The sequence below is a fragment of the Lonchura striata genome, chromosome 23 (genome assembly GCF_046129695.1).
Source record: "Lonchura striata isolate bLonStr1 chromosome 23, bLonStr1.mat, whole genome shotgun sequence".
Taxonomy (NCBI): Eukaryota; Metazoa; Chordata; class Aves; order Passeriformes; family Estrildidae; genus Lonchura; species Lonchura striata.
Genome location: NC_134625.1, coordinates 3,215,591 through 3,234,933, shown reverse-complemented (window position 1 = coordinate 3,234,933; position 19,343 = coordinate 3,215,591). Strand labels below are relative to the sequence as shown.

General features: G+C 55.1%; 1 protein-coding gene across 1 annotated transcript; it reads right to left on the bottom strand.

Moving 5' to 3' along the window:
* Nucleotides 1-2,082: 2,082 nt before the first annotated feature.
* Nucleotides 2,083-15,067, bottom strand: ADAMTS15 (ADAM metallopeptidase with thrombospondin type 1 motif 15). The gene is made up of 8 exons (XM_021525839.3): nucleotides 14,153-15,067; nucleotides 9,841-9,973; nucleotides 8,713-8,880; nucleotides 8,040-8,323; nucleotides 6,508-6,685; nucleotides 6,230-6,411; nucleotides 5,485-5,660; nucleotides 2,083-5,081 (listed from the first exon to the last, which is right to left on the bottom strand). The coding sequence occupies exons 1-8, from the start codon at nucleotides 15,065-15,067 to the stop codon at nucleotides 4,301-4,303; spliced, it is 2,817 nt and encodes a 938-aa protein (XP_021381514.1). The 3' UTR covers nucleotides 2,083-4,300.
* Between the last annotated feature and the right edge of the window lie 4,276 nt (nucleotides 15,068-19,343).

Sequence of the window (19,343 nt, the reverse complement as noted above, 5' to 3'; positions counted from 1 at the left end):
ACAGAAAATCTGATGCCCCACATCATTCCTCCTGCACTAGGAGCCTGTTCTTGTGCCTTGGGGCTTGATACAGATGCAGGACAAAATCCGTGTCACTCACCTGTTGTCCATCTAATCCATCACCATCTTTCCCTGCCTAAACACCCTTCTTCCCTTCCACAGGGTGATTTTGGCCTTGATGCTGGGTTTATTTCTTCCTCACCAGGTAAATAAATAAATAAATAAATAAATAAATTAGAGAGAGAAAGAGAGAGAGAGAGAGAGAGAGAGAGTGTATGTGTGTGTGTTTATTTTTATTACATATATGTATGTATATATGTATGTATTTATGTGTGTATTTTATATATTTATATATATTTCATAAAATATATATACTAAATAAAAAATTATGCATAGTAAAAAATATAGATGTATAAAAATGTATAAAAATTATATTATATTTTGTATATGTATATTTTTATATATTCCAGGTAAATACTTGGGGATTATGTGGGGGTTTTGCCTCTCTGGGTGATCTTTAAGGGCACCTGGTTAAAAATGTGGGGCTGTCACCTGGAGGAGTGAGGTGATGGTTTAAACTTAATTTTCTGCTCCTGAACAGATGTTTGAGGCAAAAGTTATGGCTATAACGGGTGGGAATCTCCCTCCTTGCTCCCAATAAAGCCATTTGCAACTCTTGTCTTTGCAGGGTGGGATATATTTGAGGTGAAAATGAACTTTATCGTGAGGGGAGGCTCCCTGTAGGAGCTGCTGAGGGGGAAGGTTCTCAGCTGTGTCTGTTTTTTAGGGTTAAACATTAGGGAGAAATTGTTCCCTGTGAGGGTGGTGAGGCCCTGGCACAGAGCAGCTGTGGCTGCTCCATCCCTGGAAGTGTCCAAGGCCAGGCTGGATGGGGCTTGGAGCAGCCTGGGACAGTGGAAGGTGTCCCTGTTTGTGGCAGAAGGGGATGGAATGAGATGATCTTCACGGTCCCTTCCAACGCAGACTATTCTGGGATTCTGTTGATGATGGAAAGCAAACTGAGCTTTCTCCCCCAAATAAAACACAGGAAATGTGCCAAATCATTGAAACAGAATGGGGGAATAAATTGTGTTTGCTGAGGGTAAATAAAATCCTAGGCAACCTGCTGGGAGCTGGAGGAGGTGACATCAGGCGCCGCTGAGCTGACACGTCCCAGGAAAAGGAAGGGATTTATCTCAGCGCTGGCCCCGGTGCAACAGGGAAGAAAGAGAGCTCTGACTCAGGGAGGGTGTGCTGAGAATTTTAGGAGGAACACAGAGACAGGGTTGTTCCAGGATGTGAGAGTGCTGCTCCAGCTTACATCGATCCTTTTAACTCCGTATTCCTGTCACCCTGACAAAAGAACATCCTGATTCGAGCCTAAGGCAAACCAGCCTCCTTCAGTGAGCATCCCTGGTTCCCTTGAGGCTCACCGGGACTGATTCACCACAGGGCTCCTGCAGGTTGGGCTTCTTTTTTACCAGAAACCAATCCTGTAGCAGAACCAACTCAGAATAAACCTGTTGGGCATATAAAGTTATTGCATTTGATGCCTTAGGATTTCAGATTTTATATTTGTAACCTGCAGTTCCTTAGTGAATAACTATAAATTCCATGTACAGTGTGAGCTGCTGCTTCCCCATTTGAAGCAGACACAACAATTCCTCTCCAGGCCTGGCAGTCAAGGACACCTCACTGCCTCAGCCCTGAGAGATGGAAACAAAAGGGAGTTGGGGGAGCAAACTTGGGCTAAATGACTTCATTAGCTGAAGCTGTAATTGGCAGATTCACCCCCAATATGCAAATGGACCAAACTTATAAAAGTGTGAAAACCTGTGACCCATTGTCCTTTCTTGGGTGTAGGCCCTGGAGGGGCTTTATCTGCCCTAAATGCACTTGAAGACCCTTCAATAAATCAAACCATTTTTTATTCTCTTAATTTCATCTGGCCTCTGTTTTTAGGTAAGCCCGAAAGGCATCAGTTTTGTTCTTTAGTTAATGAGCTGACACTATAAAGGGCTCAGGATGACAATAACACAAAGAATACCCTGCAGCCACCAACAAAACCGTGTCCCCAGGGTGTCACTTTAAATACAGATTTATTTCAGGTTTGCTACTGACGCACAAACAGCAGAGATCGATGTTCAGTATACATGGTATACACAAAGCAGCCAGTACCATCGGCATCTCCGTCCTTCTGCTGCACCCCCAGCAGAAGAACCACACACGAGGAATCCCTCCCCTCCTCAGGAGCGAGGCTGACAATTTCTCGGTGGCTTAGGAACCAGCTGTGGGATGGCAGGACACTAAAGGGCAGCTCCTCAGAGCTCTGTCCCCAGAGGGAAGCGCAGCAGGCTCAGATATGCAGGAAAACCCTCAGAAAATGGGTGGTATGTTCATGGGGATGGAGACCTGGAAGGGATTTCCTAAGAACATTAACTCCCGTTCCCTGCTGTGCAGAGCAACCACAACATCTGCTCCTGGCTCTGTGGAGCAGCGTGGAGACCTAAAACATGATTGTGTTGAAAGAGATTGATCTTCTAGGAGGATCCCTAGGGAGGATGAGCCCACAAGCATTGTCACAAGGAGTTTGTGAGCTGCTGGAAAGACCTAAGAAGGAAACTCTAATGCCACCTGTCCCATTTCTTGTCATTCTCACTTTGCTCACAGCTGGAGACCTTCTGGAGCCACCCAAGGGGCAACGGAGTTTCTTGTTGTACCTCCAACAAACATGGCAGGCTCCAAGCCTTTATTTGCTGAATGGCATCCTCTGCCTACCCAAAATGCGTGTCTCATCCCTAAAATACCTTCCTGCTGATCCCAGTAAGTGCACAGCTTGACCCAGAAGCTTTGGCTTGCTCACAGTCACAGCTCGTTGATTAAGAGGCACCTGCATCAGTGACAGAGCAAAAAATTCAGTGGTGCCTGATGATTTAATCTGAGCAAGAGACCTCAATGATGAATGGGGTATGGGAGAGGTAAAACAGCCTCTGACCACAACAGGCACGATGCTACTAAACCGTCAGAGGTGCAGAATAACCCCAGAGGTACAGAACAACCCCAAAATAACTGCAGGGGGAAACTGGTTGTAGATGCTTTGCAGCAGCAAGAAGTTCGACAGTCCCTCTTTCCCTGCATGCCTGAACCCCACTGAGCCCCTTTTTCCTCAGGAAAGCCAAAGACCCAAATTAATCTCCCTCTCCCTCAGCTCAAAAGGGATACCAGGGAAGTGACCCCAGCTCTGATAGAGCTGAGGATATCTCAGAGAGGCTTTACACAGAGGAAAAATACCCCAGCCTGGTTAAAGGCATGAGGCTATGGGATGTCTGGGCATGACACACCGGTCCCATTGAGCATTGAGCACCATTTCCAGAGCGAAGCGAAGTCTCGGTGACCGGGGGGCTGTGTCTGACCCTGTGGAACTACAACACAGTTCCTTGTTGCTTTTTTTGGAATGACAGCTCAAACCTCCATTGTGGTCCCTTTTAGCCCTGAAAAGCTTCAGGTGGACCAGGGTGTAAAGGAGCATCTGGATGTTCACACAGCCCCATCCCAAAGCACCATAGAATACCTCAGGCTGGTGAGATCCCCTGGGAATAACACCAGCCCTGCTACGCAAGGTTTACATCCACCAGGAGGGGAGAAAGGAGGTTAAAAAAATACAGAGTTAAGCACCATAAAATTTACACTGGTCAGGTCATAAACACGAGGAGAGAATGAAAATAAAGCCACCACCTTCTAGCCTGGCCCAGGGATGCTACTGGGACAAAAAAGTCCCCACCAGCAAATCCTGGAGGCATCAGTCCCAGCGCCTCATCGCACCGGTAGTCGTTGCATTGGTAAATCCTTTTGGTCCCATTCAGCATGAGTGTTGGGGGAGTCCAGGGAGAAGGGAGGTAGGGTTGGTCCTGGAAGGTGGGGGGAGGCTTCATCTGTGCAATTTAGGGGCATCTCCCTGCCTGTACCACAGATCCACCACAGGCGGGGATGATCCTCCTCGCTTCCATCTGTCCCCCCAGTTCCCAGCCTCCACCGGTGGTTTCCATGTCATTCAGTGGCTTCGAGGTAGATGTTCATTCCTGCTCTGTCTCTAAGTGACCTGGTTGGTAAAAGCCCTCTCTCCCAGGTGAATGGGGCTGTCCCCACACCCAGGTCCATTTTTTTTCCCATTTTTTTCTTATTTTTCCCCCTTTTGCTATGTGCTATGGACATCTCCCCCACTCCCAACCTCTGGCTGCTGCTTGGCTGCGCCCAGCCATAAGAACACCATGCCCTTCCTTGCAGGCACCCCTTGACCTGCTCAGCACGGCCTCAAGGTGCAGAAATCCAGCTCCTGCGGCTTCCTCCGAAAATTGCAACTCTCCCGGGGCAGCAGGCGCCCCGTCGGCACCAAGCACTTCAACGCCCGTCTCTTGAACCCCCGACCACAACTCTTGGAGCAAGAGGACCACGGTCCAGCTTCCCAGGCCGGGCAGGGCTCCCCACACAGCCGGACGTCGGCGGGGCGCTGCGCCGCGTCGCACTCGGCGGCCGGCTGGCCGTAGGAGTCGCGGCAAGCCACCGACCTCTTCTGCAAGCCATCGCCGCAGGAGACCGAGCACGCCTCCCAGCCGCCCACCGCCCACTTGTAGGACGGGCGCTTGTAGCTCGGCCTCCCGCCATCCAGGCGGTTGGACAGGCTGAGGACGCTGTTGTTGAGGTCCGGCGGGGTCTTGCCCTCCTTCTTGTAGGAGGACTTGTCCTCCTTGCTCTCCTTGGGGAGGTAGAAGGAGTAGCGTACCCGAGGAGGGGTCATCTTTCCCACGGAGAGCACCTCCAGAGTCAGGGGTTCCTGGATGGGCTTGAAGGCCTGGAGGCTCTCGACGGCGGTGCCGGTGCCGCTGTAGCGCAGGACGCTGCCCTTCACCATCAGGTCCCTCTCGACGGCCGAGACGATGAAGTGGCCGTTCAGCAGGTACTTGCCCTGCGCGTTCTTCAGCGCCAGGTAGTTGTCGTCGCTGATGAGTCCTTTGTAGCCCCGCTGCCGGATGTCAATGTTGGAGGCGCCCGCGGGGATGACCACCACAAAGTTGTAGCCGTGCCTGAAAGAGAAGAGCGAGCAGGGCAGGACATCAGGCACGGGGACATGGTGCATTACTTCAGCCCTGAGGTCCTCCCACCCCTATGTTTGTCTTCTTCCTGTGAAGATAATTTTGAATCTCCTCACTGTGTTGAATTTTGTCTAGGCTGATGACACCCAGTTACAGGAAGATGCTTCAGCCCCTCTGGCTCAACAGCACTCCATCAGAAGTCAACAGAACATTAAAAGTGTCCTGCTGCTCCTTCAGAGCCAGCCCAGGTGTCTGTGCAGTGATCTACACGAGCACCAGCAGATTTGGCTCAGGATGGATTTATCCCATCATCATCTCCACAACCTTCCTGCATCCCCCACACCAAAACACCGAGCTGGAGTTGGAGAAGCACACAGGGTAACCAAATACTCACATGGGCTTGGTGAACAAGCCTGAGACCTTCTTGCAGCTTTTGTTGTCTCCTCCGCAGACACTGCATTTGTCAAACTTCTTCTTGGAGCCCAGCTTCCCATCACAGCCCGCCTTGATGCATTTGCCCTGGACACAGACCGAAGTGGAGTCCGGGGAGCAAGGGGTGCCATCCACAACCTAAACCAGGTGAGAAAAACAAGATGCTGCATTTCCCTCTCACATTTCCCAAGACATCCCAGCTGTGTCCATCCCACCCCAATCCATCGGACAGGAGATGCCAGCAGGCACCATGTTGGTCTTCGCTCATGTTCTGCTTTGCAGGCAGGATTTTGGGGTCTCTGAGACAGAGATATGTGGGACTTCACCCCTTTTCTCCCGTCCACAGAATTTCCTGCCCTTTCCATCGCAGGGAACAAGCTGCACAGGGAACACTGCTAACATCATCCCACTCAGTCCCATGTCTGGATGTCCCTCCTGCCCTTCCTGATGCTTCCCCAGCACCCAAACTATCATCCTCTATCCCAGGACCGCAGGAATATGCCAGAGGCACCTTTACAAGAGGTAAAAATGACATCTCCCAGAGGAAGACCCTCCAGGGACCAGCTCCAGCATCAAGCTGATTCATACCAGACTGGTGGCACCTCATCTAACACCATCCACCCACCAGACAAGGAAAATCTATTTATCTCCAGGTGCACTGGAGCCATCCCACAATCAGGCACTGACCCTGGGGGTCTCTCACCAACCTTGGGCGCCAGCACATAGAAGTAGCCGGTGCCATTGGCCCGGCAGATGAGCTTGCACTTATCCCGGGGCGAGACACCGGAGTATTTGGGAACCCAGGAGACGGAGGCAGTCAGGCGGTTCGTGCTGTGACTGTAGCCGTTGAAAGCCTCACACTGCTCCTCACGGAAGCTCTTCCCTGGCACTGGAAATAACAGGGATGTGTTGTTGGGCGCCAGCCTGCCCCTCCAGCTTTATTTTTGTGGGGTTGTTACAGGCCGAGCCGAGCTGCAGCCCTTACCTGCGGCAGCACAGGGCTCCAGGTTGCAGGAGCGGTACTTGACGCGGATGCCCTCGCAGTAGGAGCCCCCGTTGGCCGGCACGGGGTCGGAGCATTCCCGCCTGGCCAGCTGCACCCCACCGCCGCAGGTCCGCGAGCACGGCCCGTACGGCGCCCACTTGGCCCAGCCCCCGTCCACCTGCAGGGAGGGACAGCGTGAGGCACCGCACACCCATCCTTTCCACACCTGGAGCCCATCCTTTCCACACCTGGAGCCCATCCTTTCCACACCTGGAGCCATCCCTTCACAAGTGAAACCTCCAACCGCCCACAAACCTTCCTGGTGATGGGAATCCGAGGGGTGGACGCTGATCTCTTCTCTGGTGATCAGTGAGAGGACCCAAGCGGGGGTCTGAAGTTGTGTCAGGGAGGGTTGGGTTGGATATCACTAAAAGGTTCTTCCCCCAGATGGTGCTGAGGCACTGGGACAGGCTCCCAGGAAAGTGGTCACAGCCCCAAGCCTGACAGAGCTCAAGAAGCATTTGGACAATACCCTCAGGTGTGTGGTGTGACTCTTGGGAATGGTCCTGAGCAGGGCCACTAGCTGGACTCAATGATCCTTGTGGGTCCCTTCCAACACAGCAAGTTCTGTGAAAATTGCCCAGGGCTGGCTGGAGCAGAGCAGCAGCCTCACTCCTTGAGAAATACAAGATACCCAAGGGATCTCCTGCTCTTTCTACATCAGTGTCCCCATGCTGGCTCTCCACCATCGGGAGATGGGGACCAGCACCTGCTCAGAGTGACCCTGTGGGCTGTTTTGGGGCTCCCAGCACAGACACTCAGCCTGTATTCACTGAGTGACCCTACAAGGTGTTTTGGGGTCTCCCAGCACAGGCACAAACCATGTTTTTGGGGGCTCCCAGCACAGGTACCCATCCTGTACTCACTGAGTGACCCTGTGGGGTGTTTTGGGGTCTCCCAGCACAGGCACTCACCCTGTACTCACTGAGTGACCCTGTGGGATGTTTTGGGGTCTCCCAGCACAGGCACTCACCCTGTACTCACTGAGTGACCCTGTGGGATGTTTTGGGGTCTCCCAGCACAGGCACTCACCCTGTACTCACTGAGTGACCTTGTGAGGAGCTCTGGGGCTCCCAGCAGCACTCACCCTGTACTTACTGAGTGACCCTACAAGATGTTTTGGGGTCTCCCAGCACAGGTACCCATCACTGAGTGACCCTGTGGGATGTTTTGGGGTCTCCCAGCACAGGTACCCATCACTGAGTGATCCTGTGGGATGTTTTGGGGTCTCCCAGCACAGGCACTCATCCTGTACTCACTGAGTGACCCTACAAGATGTTTTGGGGTCTCCCAGCACAGGTACCCATCACTGAGTGACCCTGTGGGATGTTTTGGGGTCTCCCAGCACAGGCACTCATCCTGTACTCACTGAGTGACCCTGTGGGATGTTTTGGGGTCTCCCAGCACAGGCACTCACCCTGTACTCACTGAGTGACCTTGTGAGGAGCTCTGGGGCTCCCAGCAGCACTCACCCTGTACTTGCTGACGTTGTGCCTCTCCACGCAGGCTCCCTTGAGGCAGAAGCGGCCGTCGCCGCAGGCGGTGCCGTCGGCCCAGGGGAAGTGGCGGGTCTGGCAGACGATCTGCCCGCGCGCCTTGCCCGTGCACCACAGCTTGGCACAGTACTGCATGTAGGGGCAGGGCTTGGAGCCCACGCCGAAGGCCAGCTCGCACTGCTGGTTCAGGCTGTAGCTCGTCCCCGGCAGGTCTTCGGGCAGAGGGATGGGTTTGGCGGGCTGGTCCAGCAAACAGTCCCCTGCAGGAGTGGGGAGAGGGGCTCCACCAGGTCCTGGGGGTTGTATGGACCAGAGTGGCAGGGAAAGCACCGCCGCAGAGAGGTGAGGGAGAGATCGGGCCAAAGCTACCCCAGGGATGCCCTCGATTTTGGCTGTATCCCAGATGCAGATGATTTTACCTCCTGGTGATGCCTCGGAGCTGTGCCAGCAGCCTGCGTGCAGATGTCACTGCTGGGGACACCCAGGAGGTCTGGATGCTACAGAAACCTCCCATTTCCTTCTAAATTTGTTTACAGAGCCAGGAGAGGAAGAGCTCTACAGCCAACTATCTTTTCCCAGGAAACACCTGCAGGGATAGACCCTGTTCCCTAGGACACGGGCAGGGGGTGAGGGGCACAGCAGGGCTCACCGTGGCCACTGTCCAGGAAGTCGGTGATGATGGCAGCACTGCAGGCTGACCAGGGGTTGGCACGGTCGATCTGGATGAGGGTGGGGGACATCATGTGGTTGGTCTTCAGCCGGCCAAAGACCTCCTCACAGGCCTTCACGTTGTCATGGGGCATGTTGAAGACATGGCCTGGGGATGGGATAAGGGAGGCAGCATGAATAACCCAGCACAGCACATGGAGCAGGAACCCCCCAACAGCTTCTTTCAGGGGAGACTGAGACATGGCGTGGGGCAGACCCACAAGGATTGCAGCTGTGGACAGCCCAGAAGAGTCAGCAAGCATTCCAGCCCTCTCCCAGATGCTTCACACACATGGAAAGCTCAAGGAAAAGGAAGAGCAAAGGAAATTGTGAAGAGAAGGTGACAGGTGACTTCAGCACTTGCCCCGCTGTCTCCTCCCTCCCAGAGGCAGGTGTGCCCTCTGCCTGGTATTTCAGGACTCCTGAATCCTGGAAACCCAGCTGTGGCAGCCACCATGAGAGCAGCACCTTTTGCTCCCTTTCCCACCTGGCTCAGGGGGAGTCTTGTCCCCAAGGCAGAGTTTCCCTATCACCAGATACCCAGAGGCTGAAACCAGGGCTGTTCTGAACCCTGGCAGCTCCTGGAACTGCTCCTGTGTAGGAATGTGCCCCTGTTGACGGAGTAAACAAGTTACCCTTTGTCTCCTTAAAAAGGAAAAAAGCCCAGAAGTTTCTCTCCTCAATTTGGTTAAAAGGCACCTCATAAGACCTTGGGGACGTCACCTCAAACTTAAGAAGAGCTAATCGGACAGAAGCCAAAAAGTCCCGCCTAAGCAATTCAGTAGAAAAAGAAGAGAACAAAAGAAATAATCACTTTTGTTGGGTGTTTTAGCAGGAGCAAGAACCTCTTGCCCTGGCGCAGTTTTTCTCTGTAAAGAGCTTTTTTATTTTGCTTTTTATTAAAACTTTTGTTTCCAACACTGTCACAAAAGCCATCCTGCTTCTTTTATGCCACCTGAGGTAGCTGAGCTGTCAAGGGTATGATGTTTTGTCTACGAGAGCTTGTAAGACCTGGCTTGAAGAGAAAAAGCATTACTCCTGCGAGGAGGAGGAGAGCTGGGGGCCTTACCCAGCTCGTGGGCGGTGGTGAAAGCCGAGGGCAGCCCATCGTCCTCGATGACGGAGCAGCTGCGCTTGGGGTCACACATGGTGCCCACGTCTGCCATTCCCAGCGTGTCACAGGTGGTGGCACCACACAGGTCCTGCCAGTCACAGAGGGAAGGGGTTAGTCCTGGGGACTCTCACGGTTCCCCTTTCCCACCTCATCCCTGGCCCCCCACGGGGAGCTACTGATGGAAGAAAGCCCCAAGGGATGGATGGGAACTACACCGGGATACAGAGGCAGGAAACCTCAATCCTGACCCAGCCCAGGCTGCAAGGATGTGTTTGCACTTAACCCCAGCACCAGGGATGTGTGTAGCATCCTGCCCTGCCTTCAGCAGCAGCTTTTCCTGCCCAAACCACCCCTCTGGCCAGGGTGGAGCTGCTTTTATCATGGGTGAGCCAGTCTGGTTCCCTTCGTCTTAAGGTGGGTGGATGGTGACACAGGTGGGTGGATGGTGACACAGGTGGGTGGATGGGAGCACACCTGGCCTTGGACTCAGGACTGAGCCACTTCTCAGTCTCATTTTTCAGCCTCTTCCAAGGAACAAGAAAGCCCTGGAGCATGTCCACAGGTTTCCAGGGTTAAAGAAAGTGCTCCTGTCTCTCTTAGACACTGCAGCAATCCTTCGAGGAGCAACCAAGCCCAGGTGATCAAAGGAGGAACCAGTTTAGAATGACACCCCTAAACTGAGGACAGCCAGATCCTACGAAGGTGTTGCCAGGAGAGAGGCTGGCAAGGGTCTCATCATAGCAGATCTGCCCTTCCCCAGGTGCTTGTGCTAAAAAAAGTCCATTTAAGACACGGCCTGGCAGTAACCTTGTCCCAGGTGCTCCCTTCCCCTGCTGGGGTGTGGTTTTTGTTTGGGAGGGCTGGAGCATCCTCCCCTCCCTCGGTGCTGCCCCAGAGCTGCCAGGGAGGCCATGCAGCGGGCACGGAGCTGTTTTCCACATGAAAAGAAAAGTGAGGGACTCGCTGGGCGCTCCCATGCTATAAATAAGTGTGATTCATGCTCAGCACTCGCCCAGCCAAAGCGCCTGGGTTGCTCAAAATCCTGCAGGAGCTGCTCTGCCAATATTTCCAGCAAGGTTTCCAAGCTGAAGGCATTCCCGCGCAGGCAGGTTCAGCCGTGGGTAAATAACAGTCCTGATGACTTCAGAGAGCCCCAGCCAGGCCTGAGATGGCTTTAACAGGAGACCTGGGGCCACGGAGTGTGGAGGCACAGGCAAGAAAGGGATCTCCAGAGAGGTGACGTGAAGAAACGTCTGGGTCTGCTCTGGTGGTGGAAAACCCCATCGTACAACCGAGTTCAGCGCTTTGCTCTGCAATTTTCCTGACCAGCTGGGGCCCTGACCCATCACACATCAGCGTCAGCAGGGAGAGGAGGTGGCAACCCCACGCTGCATTGGCAGTGCCAGCACTGGTGGGCACAGGTTGATTAACGGTGCTGGCAAGCCCAGGGCAAATCCCAGCCCAAAACGCCACCGAGACCCAGCGCCACCGCCACGCTGAGCCAGCCCGGGGCTGCAGCTTGCCCAGGAGCCTCTGCCCACGCCCTGAGCAGCACTGGGGGTTTGGGGTGAGGATGGGGCGTGGGGAGGAATGTCACAGCCCCGCAGCTCGCAGCTCCCCGCTCAGCGCTCTTTGAAGAGTTCTCAGCGCTCTTTGAAGAGTTCTTTCCTCGCCAGCACAGCGAGCTTTGGCTCCCAGCCCAACACCTGCACTGACACACTGACCCACTTCTCGCTCTGAACCTCGCTGGGATACACCAGCAGCAGCTCTTCAGGGGCTTTTCCCTCACTTCTCACCACAGCCTCCTCAGGACAGCCTGGGCGTGCCAGGCAGCATCTCTGGGCTTTAATGAGAGCTCCTGATCCCCCACCTGAACACCTCCTTCAGCCTCGCCAAGTGTTGAGGCTTCTCAGGATGGGAGCAGAAAGAAATGGAAGAGGTTTAGGGTGGGGAAGCACCGTGCAAGGAGCTGGCTCTGTCTCTGCTCTCTGTCTCTGGTGTCCCCCCTGCTGGCACAGGTACAGGGAGGATGCTTGGTCCCCCAAGGGGCTGCAGCAACCTGCTCAGTGCATCAGCACTCTCCTGCCAGCCTGACCTTCCTGCATGGGACCTTCCAAGGTTTTTTGTCATCCCGTGTGAACTTCTCAAGACGTTCCACAGGTCAGTCAGGGGGATCCTCGTGCATTAATTCACCTAATCAGAGTCATAAGCACTCTCCCTGCCACAGAGGCTTCCTGTGTGCATCCAAAGCAACTCCAAAAAGCTGAGGCTTGAGCTGCAGCTTCCAAATTCCCCCACAGCATCAGCCACGTGCTAGGCTGCAAGCAGATGTTCCTTCATGCAACATCCCTTTGGTTTTCCAGCAAAACGAAGAGGCGCAGCAAACATTTCCCGGTGTGACACAAGGTCCAGGGGGGGTGGGAAGGATGGACAAGACCTTTGCCATGGTGTGCAGGGATATTTCCAGGAGGGCAGCTGAAGGCTGGATGCTCTGCAGGACCCTCCAACAAGCAGTGGCTCAGGTAGGAAGGGAATCTGCACCCACCAGCTGATCAGGACTGAGTTTCCCAAAGGCAAATCCATCATTCAGCATTGTCAGTGTTGGAAGGGAGCAAATCCAAGCAGTAAAAGAGAGCCCCATTCGTCAGCAACTCATCATCACAGTGAAAACTGCCTATCAACCAGCCTGGAGGTGAAATTTAAGTCGGGGGCTTATGTAACAGCTTTTTGGCAGGAAGATAAGCTTCAGAATGTCAGGGGACCACAGATGGATGCACTCAAGGAAGGCAGATGTCTCCCTGACCGTGTGCCTTTGCATTGAGCTTGCTTTGGGATTTCAGGAATGGATGGTTTAGCAATGTGTAAAAAATGCAGCCCAGACGGGATCCACGTCTTTTGAATCGCTGGGACCGACTGTCCCACGTGCAGCTCCAGTGACCTCACTGGGCTTCCACCAGAGGAGGAGCTGCCTCGTCCCTGCAGAGGTGTCAGCAGCGTCCTCCTCCTTGAGCTGCTCCAGCAGCCTGGGCTTCCATCCTGTCTGTGCTCCCATAGGATTTACAGCTGGCCCGGGGTGGGGAGGACAAGAGGACACACAGGACAAGATCCTACACGTCCTGCACGGCATCATTCCTGCTCCAGGCCTTGCTGAGCCCAGGCTAGGGACAGCTGAACTGAGCTGGATGCTGTATCCTTCCCACCCACCACAAGTGCTTGACCGGGAAAGATGTTTTGGGAATGGTCTCCCTGCTGCTGAGGGGAGTTCCTCACCTGTCCCTAATCCAAAAACATCTGGGCAGGGATAGTGGAAGGAGAAAATGCAAGGAGCCTTTGCTGCCAAAGCCTGCTGCAGCAGGATAAGACGTGTCTGTCCCATCCGAGCTGGGTTCATCCTGCTCCCATCCCATCAGGGATTTTGGGATGCAGGCACTGGGCTGATGTCCACACTGAGACAGGACTACAGGGAGGGAGGAACAATGGGGAGAGGCTGTGGGAGCTTCAGTGTCACCCAGTTTGTGGGGGTGGGAGGATTCAGAGTTCATCCCACAGCCACATCACCATGAAGCCACAACAAAGGCAGCTCCAAACCTCTCTCCCACCACAGGGACGCGGCCAGCCCACGGCAGTGGTGGCAGTGGCTCTCTGCTCTCCCCAGCCCGAGGGCTGCAGTGCTGGCTGAATCTCTGGTGCTTCACTTCCAGCCCTGAACCGGGTCCATGCAGCGCAGCCAGTGCTGAGGAGAGGTCCAGGTTCTCAGGAGAACCTCATGCATGAGTCAGAGGAAGCAGGGAGAGGTTTTATCTTGGCAGGTGGCACTGTGAGCTCTTCCCAGCTGGGGAGGGGGAAGTGGGACCATGCTCCTCTTCTTCTGGGCTCAGACCTCTCATTTCAGGGTGCACAGCAGAGCCACAGGGCACTTGCTGCCAAGTTCCTGCATGGAGGCAGGGGATAGAGCAGCAGGTTTCTGCCCACGGGGCAACCTGCCTTTGGACACCTCCAAAGGTGGGGCCTCATTCACCCCGTGGCAGGGATTTTTCCAGGCTGCTAGCCAAAACCTGCCCAGGGGACAGCAAGGGCTGGCCCAAGTCGGCTTGCTCCATGCCTCTGGTCCCCCCAGCCCAGCATCTGAGAGTGGAGGTTCCCTGGGAAAGAGGGATCAGCCACAGGCACGACCTCCCCGACATGCACACAGGTGGCAGAACGCCTCAGCCCAGTGCAGGGCACCGTGACAGGGGGGAGCAGCTCCTCCGGGCCCCCCTGCACCCACCTGCTTGGTGAAGAGGATGGCGGTGTCCCAGTACTCGGGGTGCTTGTCGCTGACCTTGTTCCACTTCTTCTGCCAGGCGCAGAAGTTGCGGAGGGTGAGGGCGGCGTTGCTGGTGACTTTGGGCCCCTTGTCATCCTGCCCGATCAGGAGGAACTTGACCACGGAGATCTGGATGGGGTTGCGGATGCTGGGGTGCTTGTAGAGGCGGGCGGCCGTGGCCATCAGGGTGAGCAGGTAGTGCTGGAGGTCATCCCCGTGGAACTTCACCATCGACTCGTCGGCCACCACCAAGGTCTCCACGTAACGCGGGACCGAGGCGAAGCGCTTGGCGCGGCCGCCTTTCCCCCCCGCACGCCCCCGGTACTTGTCGAGCGCCTGCAGCACGCCGGGGGTGAGCCCGGAGCCCACGGCGCAGCGGGATGCTCCGGCCCCGACGGGGCGGCCGGGGCTGCGGCGCTGCAGGCGATGGAGCCCCCCGGCCGCCGCCCCCGCCAGCGGGCTGATCAGGTACTCGGCTCCCCGGTAGCCGAAAGCCCCCCGGAGCCCCCCGCAAAGGCTGAGCGCGGCGAAGGACTCGCGGTCGGCGTTGACATCCCCCGAGTAGAAGCAGTGGCGGAGAGCGGGCAGCGGCCGCGCGGCCGCCCCCAGGTAGTGGGCGGCGAAGGCGGGCGCGATGAACCGGGCGTCGGGGGAGAGGTGGAGGTAGAAATCCTCCCCGAAAGCCGAGAGCTGGATCACCAGCGCCTGCCCGCCGCGGGGCGGCTCGGCCGGGCCCCCCCTGAAATAAGCGGGCCCGTTGATGTCGGGGTCCAGGCGCAGGGGAGTGACCAGCGCGGAGTCGGGGTCCGGGGGTGCCCCCGAGGTCAGGCGCAGCCCCGGGGCGCCCAGCAGCAGCAGCGGCAGCAGCGGCAGCATCGTCCCGCCGGGCTCAGGCCGGCCGCATCGGGGTTCGGGGGAGGCGCGGGGGGGAGAAAGCAGCACCCGGCCCCCCCCTTCCTTCCTCCTCCTCCTCCTCCTCCTCCTCCTCCTCCCGGCCCCGCGGAGGCTGGAGCAGCGGAGCGGCCCCGCCGGTACCTGCTTTGCGGGGCGCACCGCGCTTTTATAGCGCGGGAGCGGGGCGCGGCTTGGCCCCGCCGCAGCCACTCCGGGGCGGGGGCCGGGGCCGAGCGGGGCCGAGCGGGGCCGGCGGAGGCGCCGAGCGGAGCCGGGAGAGATCCGCGCTCCGCCCGGGGCTGCCGCCGCCTCCCGGGGCGGAGCGGGGTGGGGGCGCGGCAGCGCCGAGAGGACGGGAGGGGATGGAGCGATGGGGTGCGATGGGGTGCGATGGGGTGGGATGTGGGTTTGAGGTGGGGTGCTAGAGAGGGCGGCATCAGACGGGGTGGGATGGATGGGACTGAGGAGTGGGATAGGATTGTGTGGGACGGAAGGGGATGCTGAGGTTGGAACAGGATGGAATAAACGATAGGGTGGAATGGGATGGGGTGAGGTGAGATGGGACGGGATAAGGGGTGGGATGGGACAGGATGGGATGGGAATGGAATGAGGGGTGGGACAGGATAAAACTGGGGTGTTGGATGGGATGGAGTGGAAGGAGACCTTCTTCACTTTTATTCCTGCAGCAAAGAGGGAAATTCTGCATCCCCCAGGGATGCTCCCACCTGCCAGGCTCCCTCCTACCACTCTCCAGTTTTTCTGGATCCTGCTCTAAGTGAAGGGATGGAGCTCTGTGACCCCGCAGGGATGGGGCCTCTGGTTACAACAGGGGTGTGCAGGAAAGATAAAAGGTCACAGAATCATTGAGTCATGGAACAGTTTGGGTTGGAAAGGACCTTTAAAGGTCAGCTATTCCAGCCCTCCATCCTCTGCTCCGTGCTGGTATTTGGGACAGTTCAGTGGAATGGGGAACCCCCTATTTGGCAGCTGAGGGCTTAGTTCCCATTATCCAGGAAGATAAATGTTTTCCACAGCCCAGGGGTGTCTAGCATGGAGATCTGGGCTGTGCCCCTCCATGCACCTCCAGACCTGCCAGCCCAGTGCCACAGTGCCCCAGCAATTCCTGCATTCACCCCAGGGATCCCTGTTCTCCCCAGCAAAGCAGCTTCCAGTGCACCCCTCTGCCACCCACCCTCATCCAGCTGGGAATAAAGGTGATTTCCACTTCTGAGCTCAGCCTCCCTTCATCCCTCAGCACTAAGGTGCACTCCACAAGTGTTCACATCTGCAACACCCCCTCCTCTGAGACCTGAGGAGTAGATGGGAATTACCCACGGCCACCAAATACAGGATCACCAGAACAGTGTGTGGAGGATGCTGGGGCAGTCAGTGCTCCTGGGAGATAGGAAGATCTCGCTGTGGATGGGATTTTTGGAGAGCAGTGAAGAGTCCTCAGCAACAACCTGCAGCTGAGGGTCAGATTTATCAGCACCATAAGCACCACAGTTTGTTTTAGTGATAAAATTAAAGCTTCTCATGGACAAGCTGGCTTTGATGTGATTTCAGCAAAGGCTGAAACCCTTTGAAATCCAAGCGCAGCTGAAGGAATGTGTGCATGTATGAAACAGAATCCAAAGTTGTTGCCTAAGGCACGGAGCCCACAGCCCAGCTTGTTTTGCTGTCAGTGCATCCCCGTGCTGTGGTTTGCTCAGTCGTGTGCCTTGCAGCTGAACGTGTGACCCAAAAAAAAATCATCTGACTGCACTGGGCTGAGGCAATCAGGGATTTTTCCTGCTGGCCAAAGTGCAATGTTCCCAGGGATGTTGGTAATGGGCAGCCCAGGCAGTGGAGGAGCAAGGAAAGAGGGACACAGTTTTGAGCATCTTGAGGTGCCAGGAGGGAATTTCTCCTTCCCACAGCCTTGCTCTGCTCAGCAGGATGAGTTTCTCCAAAGTCCACAGCAGCATCTGGAATGCCACAAGCTCCCAGAGGTGCCACCAGCTACCTCAGCCTCGAGGTCTCCAATCTCAGAGGCAGCAGCATCAGTTGATGAACCAAGCCCCAGCAGAGTCAGTCGCTGCTGCCCCTGAGCTCCAGCCCCTCCATCTGGGAGCTCTCATCAAGAGGATGAGTCAAACCAAGCTGGCAGGAGCTTTATCTCCAGCCTGGAGAACATCTGATTGCCTCCTGATGGGGAAAGGCAGGCAGAAAATGTGAGTGGTTTGGCTGTGCCTGGGCCGAGAGCCGCTGTGTCCCGTGATGCTGAGGCTGTGCCACGGGCTGGGAGCACAGGGATGGATCAGGGATGGATCAGCTGGATGCTCCAGCCCAGTCTCCCCAGCCTCACCGTGAGCAGCTGGGAATCACCTCCCTGAGGCAGGTTGCTTTGTGTGCAAACCAAGCCATCACCTCCCTGCCCAGGGCAAGCAGAGAGGCTGTGGAGCACAGGAGCACACACTGGTCACCCTTTCCAGGCAGCTCCAGCGGGTGCAGGAATGTCCCAGAGCACCCCATAAAAGAAGGGGGAACATTTTTATGAAGCCAGGGTCCTCATAAGACAGGAAAGCTGTTCAGGACAAGCACATCAAACCAATATGGTCAATCAAACGTTCTCCCTTTATTAGTGAGAAGATGGCAGTTTATATACACTTCTACATAGTTTACAATTCACAAAGGCACTCTGATTGGCAAACTAACATTGCTTATCTTTGTCTTAAAGTGGCCTAAACCTCACACTATAAACCTGTACTGCTTCACACCCAAATAGCCCAGTGCTCCCCTTCACACCTTAATACAATTTCTAACTGTGCCACAAACTCTTAATTTCTGACTGTGTCACAAATTCTTAATTTCTAACTGTGTCACAAACTCTTAATTTCTGACTGTGTCACAGGCTTGGAGATCTCACAAGGCCCAGATCTGAGGCCTAGGCTGGAGTAGCTCAAATCTTATTCCAAACTTAAATCATGCCCTCTGTCTCTCAGAAATGCTGCAACATTTTTATTTTCCTTTTCCTCTTGCTCCAGGACCTGCTGTGATCTTTCTCTCTGGGGACAAGCCAGCAGCAGTCGAGCCCCACACCTGAAGGCAGGAGCTGGTCCAGGGGTGTCTTGGTTCGACAAGACAGGAGTCTGTGAAAGAGGGCAAAGCCTCCTGTGCAATGGAGAACGGCAAACCCCCCTCTCTCTGAATTACCAGGATCTTTAAATTAAAAGGCTCTCAGGCAAAGATATGGGAGTGGGAGTAACAATTCTTTACTAGGAGAAAATTAGACAACAATTTAAAAAAAGGCAAATGCAATCGGTACAAACAAAACCAGTGAAAGAAAAAAGTCTAGAACTTGCGGGGTGCCAGTATCAGTTCTACTGGGACAATTTGCTTCCCTTGCAGTGGCTGGTGAATTGTAGCTGCAGTGGTGATCTCTAGAAGGGTATGGTTTTCCTCTGAAGATCTGGTGGCAGTGGGGTCGGCCTTCTTCTGCGCCGGGGTTGCTTCTGAGCTCCGCTGCCGTCGCCTCTGCGCGCGCCGGCTGCTTCGCTGCGAGTGCCGCCGAAGAGAGCTGCTTCTTCTGGGAATCCCGCGAAGAGAGCGATCGAGCTGCCTCTCTCCCCAAAAGCTACCTCCTTTAAACCATAATAGAGTGCTTGCTTCCCTCTCTGGGCGGGACCCCCCTCACTTACCAGCCCGGCAGGGAGTCAGTCAATAGTGTATAAACAAACCATTGCCTTTACGGTGCAAACCATTGTCTTTGAGAGAGATAACGAAACCTGTCCGACAGGTTTTGCCTTCGACGGATGGCAAATAGAATACAAGCTTATTTTACAACCCAGGACATTATCCACCCCTTATTCTATTTCCATCTGTACACTATGAAATCTTACACCCAGTTCTCTCTTAAGACCAAGTTTCCCTGTGGTACACAGCGGGTCTCCCCATCTTTCTGCATTACCCACCAAGTGTAACCAGGTCCTTGAGCAAAGACAATCCCACGAATGGGTTGGTCTTTGCCTGAGGTGGGATTAATCCAAACAGTTTTCCCTAAAATACCTTTCATATGTACTACAGGGACCTTATCTCCATCTACTGCGTGTAAGGGTTCTGACTGAGCAGGGCCAGCTCGATTGACAGACCCCCGGGTGTTGACTATCCAGGTTGCTTTTGCCAGGTTAATTTCCCAGTTTCTAAATGTTCTCCCACCAAGTGCCTTCAGGGTAGTCTTAAGGAGTCCGTTGCACCGTTCAACTTTGCCGGCAGCTGG